The following is a 4944-nucleotide window of genomic DNA, read 5'->3' on the forward strand; positions in this document are numbered from 1 at the left end:
ATTGTAAATTTAAGGACCGTTCAAGTATTACGTAATGAGATTTTTGAAGATTTTTAACCCCCCCCCCCCCCCCCCCCCAACATGCGTTACGTAATACTTGAACGCTCCCTTAGTATAGGTACCACTATTTTGGTATTTATATGTGTCTACACAAATACCAGCTTCGGAAGTGCTTAAAAAAGTAGGAATTAAAATTTAATGGTCACTCATGTCCCAGTCGAGCGTGTACTAAATTGTCAGTAAGCTGCACTCATGTAATAGTCGAGTGCGTAAATTAAGGTTTTAAAATGTATAACATATTACTTCTGAATTGGCAATATTAATAAGTAACATAAAATTAAATTATTAGAATATTTTTACCAAGCAACATAAACACATAAACAAAATTTGTTTAATTTATTAATACTTTGTATTTTGATAATGGTTTCCGAAGTGGAAGTTAAAACATTTAAGTAAGGAAAAGCATCCCTGGAAAAGGAAAAAGCTAAGGAAAAAGAAGATAAATATATGGAACAAAAACTGAAAGATTACCAACTGCTAATAAAGCTAAAAATATGTTAAATACACCCCATTTCAATAATTATAACTAAGAAACATTATTTGAAGTTTTCAGAAACAATTAAGTAGTACTAAGTACTTGATGACTCACAAAACTAGTACATTATGATGAATCACAAAATTTTACCTTTTTTTATTAATATTAACATAATAATGATGGTATTGAAGTGTTTCTCAGTATTCTTAGGCTGTTATTATATGCATCATTTAGATCCTAAAGGGGCCCACTTGCTGAAACCTCTCTGGTAGTGAAAAAACTATTATTATATTATTTACAGGGACCAGATGGAAGGTGACTTACGAGTACTAAGAATAAGAAATTGAAAAACCAAGGCGAAGGATCCCAAAGAATGGAAGTCAATTTTAGAACAAGCCAAGCCAAGGCCAAGACCAAGACAAGCTAAGACCCACCATGGGTTGTAGAGGCAATGATGATGATGATAATTATATTTACAAACTTACCCGTTTTCTTGACTTCGTCAACAGCTGCCAGCATTTCCTCAGTAATATCTGGATTCTCATAGGCTATCTGCTCCCCCTTTTCTATGAAGTTTTCGGTGGCTTTTTCAACAGTACTAACCAGAGCATTGGCACGTTTAGACTTTCCTTTCTTCTTTTTGCTAGGCCCCTTGGTATTGACGAGGGTGGTAACTTGAAGCACTAGGGGTTCCAATGTCTTTTCCACAGACATGGTTCTTATCTCTAAGTTTTTCGGGTCCCATTTTAAACCGAAGCGGTCAGTCATCATTTTTAATTGAGACTTAGCTATATACAAAATAAAACGTAAATCGGTAGTAAATACACTACTAAACGAGCTTAGTTTATTACTAAATCTGACTAAAAGAAAAATAAATTCACCCTATTGTTTATCTCAAAAATGAATCATAACTGCATAGGTGTGTCAAAACTGCCAGTAGTGCCAGTTGTCATTAAGAAATAAGAAAAGAACCACTCCTCTGCTCATTAAAAACGTCATGTCAGCGAAAGTCACCTGTCTTTACTTCTCGATAATTCAACCACTGGTAAGAATTTCTCAAATATCTTTCCTATGCTGTGGTTTTCAGTATCTAAAATTTTAAAGGCATTTTAAACATTGTTAAATTTGTTAAAATTATTATATTATATGTAATTACTATATTAAGGATTACCGCCTTACCGGGCAACATCCGTTACCTTTACTTTACAAGCCATGAAGTTGAAACTTGGCAACATCTAAGCGTAGACCGGTTAATTCTGACAGTTCTCATTTATTTTTAAATGTTTTTAAATAATATTCACTGTATTTACAGAAAAACTCAAACATTTTACAATATTTCGTGCTCCAAATTATAAAGAATATTAAAAGGTATGTATTAAGATGATTTTAGTTCAATATAATATATTTTTATATAATATATTTTATAGTATAATATATTTTTATATAAACTTACGTGCATATAGAAATGCGTCCACTTAAAATTTTTGTCATTTTTGATGTCTTATATTTACTAAACCTGTTGGCCGATTCAAGTGATTTTTTTAATATGTTATAGCCTGATTCTTTAACAATACCGCTGTAATAATATTGTTGCTAAGCAGTTAATTTTTTATTGTATAACGGGCATTTATAAAATAGTGAAATTAAAACTCAACTATGGCCTCAGGCAAGGGCGTATCCAGGGAGGGGGCCATGGGGGCCATGGCCCCCTCCGAGAATTTAAAAAATATATAAATTTAAATATTTGCAGTTCTAATTTTTTAGTAACACATATTAAATGTACAAAACAGGGGATAAGCATGTATTCTGGACTAAAATTGAAGAAAAGCAGTAACAGAAGCTACAATAATGACATATTATGATGTTTTGTAAATCAGAATATTGATAATTTTACAAAGTGCCAATTGTTAGAACGACCTTGGCAACCATCAAAATTGTATCAATTTCTATATTCTGCATACACAAAGAATAAAAAAAGAAATGACGCGTTACTTGAGTCACCAGCACTTAGAACAAATGAGTTGGTTGGTACTTTTGCACATTCAAAAAGGATTGTTTTGCAAGTATTGCATTTTATTTTTCTAATCAAAATATGGTCATAATAAAGGGATGATAGCCCAAAGCCTTGTCACTAAACCTTTTACATCCTTCGCCAAACTCATGGGTAAAGACGGAGCCATACAATTCTATGAAAAAACATCACATCACAAAGAGTATGTTCAGGTTGGGCTAGATTTTCTACAAAGTTATCGTACCCAGCAAAAGTCAGTCATTAACCTGATAGACTCTCAGATGTCTAAACAGATACAAGAAAATAGAGAAAGACTACGATCAATAGTCGAGTCTATAGTGTTCTCAAGTCGACAAAATATTCCTCTAGGAGGCCATCGTGATGATGGTCTTCTGTTTCTGGACGAAAATGCTGGATCTAGCAATGAGGGGAATTGTTAAAATTTAAAATCGCATCATAAGTCATATCAGGAGATAAGACTCTTAAACAACAGCTATTCACAGCATCTTCCCGAGCAACATACATTAGTAGCACCGGTCAAAATCAATTGATAACATGTTGTGGCGAAGATATAATTGAACAAATAATGAATCAGGTTCAACAAAGTGCAAATTATTACTCTGTCATATTTGCCGAAACGACCGACGTATCCCACGTGGAACAGCTTTCTATAAATTTGAGATACATACAAATAACAACATTCGTGAAGATTTGCCAAGTTCATTTACGCTTACGAGAACATGAAAAAAAAATTATTAGTGAAAATCAAGAAAGAGGGGAAGAACAAGATGTGACAGGAGAAGCATTGGGAAAAATAGTATTAAACTTATTGAAAAAACTGACTTTAATAATACTTTAGTAAAGATAAGTTTTGAATGACTTTATGACACTCAAAAGTATGTGAAAAGTGCCTTAAAACTCACCATTGTAACCCTAATTTTTAAAAATTAGCCCCCGGTACCCAAAAAACTTAATGGCCCCTCCCGAAAATCGGTACTGGATCCGCCCTTGGCCTCAGGTTTTCTTAACATTCTGTTTTTTATTCATTCGCTTATGTTGGATAATAAAAAAAAGTTAGCTACTTTAACAACTAGATAATATGTCTTTTATCAATACAGGGTGTTTCTAAATAAGTGCGACAAACTTTAAAGGGAAAGTAACAAAATTCAAAATTTTGACCCCTGTCAAAATTTTCAATGTATTTTAAATGTAATCATTTTTTTCGAATCTTGAAATATCTAATAAGTATTTTTGAAAAATTTAAACGCAGAATGAAAGATTACTTTATCACCGAGGGCCGAAAGTCCCTTAGAATGAATATTCCATAGGGTGATGCGAACTTTGAAAAAAAAAGATAGTTTAATTCGTACACCCGGTATATATACAATGAAAATTTACTTATTTAGCAACAATATTATTACAGGGGTATTGTTAAAGAATCAGGCTATAACATATTAAAAAATCAATTTAAATCGGCCAACAGGTTCGGGAAATACGAGACATCAAAAATGACCAAATTTTTGAGTGGGCTGATTTCTATGCACGCAAGTTTATATAAATTTCTTTAAGTTTGGTATTTTACATACGGCATACCTACTTATAATTTTTGTTTTTGTAGATGCCAAGCCGTTGCTGTGTGCCAGAGTGCAAAAGCAATTACGATAGCAGTCTTAAAAAGAATGAACAACCAGAAAGCACTTTTTTATTTCCAAAGGATCCAAAGCTGCGAGAACTTTGGTTACAGTGTATCCACAGGAAAAATTTTGTTATTGGAACATCAGCGGTAGTATGTGCCAAACATTTTTATTCTGATGACATCGAGAGAGTTAGAGAATGGGTAGATAAGGAAGGCAACAAACATGTAGAGAAATTAACGAATCCTAAGTTAAAACCTTCTGCAGTTCCTCGCATTTTTCCAATTCAGGATGTTTCTAAATAAGTGCGAAAAACTTTAAAGGGAAAGGAACAAAATGCAAAATTTTGACGCCTGTCAAAATTTTCAGTGTATTTTAAATGCAATCATTTTTTCGAATTCTGAGAAAACTAATAAGTATTTTTGAAAAATTTAAACGCTGAATGAAAGATTACTTTATTACCGAGGGCCGAAAGTCCCTTAGAATGAATGAAAGGTTGTTTTTGAATGACATATTTAAAACTAAAAATCACACTAAATTTTCTTAATTTTTCGCCCCTGTAACTTATTAAAATAAACATAGAAGTTTTCAGGGACTTTCGGCCCTCGGTCCTAACGTAATCTTTCATTCTGCGTTTAAATTTTTGAAAAATACTCATTAGTTTTCTTAGGATTCGAAAAAAATTAATCCCATGTATATTCTTGTTATTGGTTTTTTTTTGTATAATAAACGTTACTTACAAGGAAGTACTTTTAATTTTATTT

General features: G+C 32.4%; 2 protein-coding genes across 3 annotated transcripts in view; one reads left to right on the forward strand and one right to left on the reverse strand.

Moving 5' to 3' along the window:
- Window positions 1-1494, reverse strand: part of LOC126878496 (catenin alpha) — a 94540-nt gene extending 93046 nt beyond the window's left edge. For both annotated transcript variants that reach the window (XR_007695680.1, XM_050641246.1), the window contains exon 1: window positions 1021-1494. Coding sequence is in view for 1 of the 2 variants with exons in the window: in XM_050641246.1 (XP_050497203.1) it covers window positions 1021-1306 (286 nt within the window). In the remaining variant the exon portion in view is untranslated. The remainder of the gene's footprint in view (window positions 1-1020) is intronic.
- Window positions 1495-1732: 238 nt separating this feature from the next.
- LOC126878499 (THAP domain-containing protein 2-like) lies at window positions 1733-4691 on the forward strand. The gene is made up of 2 exons (XM_050641248.1): window positions 1733-1903; window positions 4165-4691. Exon 2 carries the CDS (start codon window positions 4165-4167, stop codon window positions 4483-4485), a length of 321 nt encoding a protein of 106 aa, XP_050497205.1. The 5' UTR covers window positions 1733-1903; the 3' UTR covers window positions 4486-4691.
- Window positions 4692-4944: the final 253 nt, after the last annotated feature.

The sequence above is a fragment of the Diabrotica virgifera genome, chromosome 10, assembly GCF_917563875.1.
Source record: "Diabrotica virgifera virgifera chromosome 10, PGI_DIABVI_V3a".
In the NCBI taxonomy this organism is placed as follows: Eukaryota; Metazoa; Arthropoda; class Insecta; order Coleoptera; family Chrysomelidae; genus Diabrotica; species Diabrotica virgifera.

Bases quoted from the DNA above. Each gene is read 5' to 3' on its own strand.
- LOC126878499 (XM_050641248.1), top strand. From the start codon at position 4,165: ATGCCAAGCCGTTGCTGTGTGCCAGAGTGCAAAAGCAATTACGATAGC.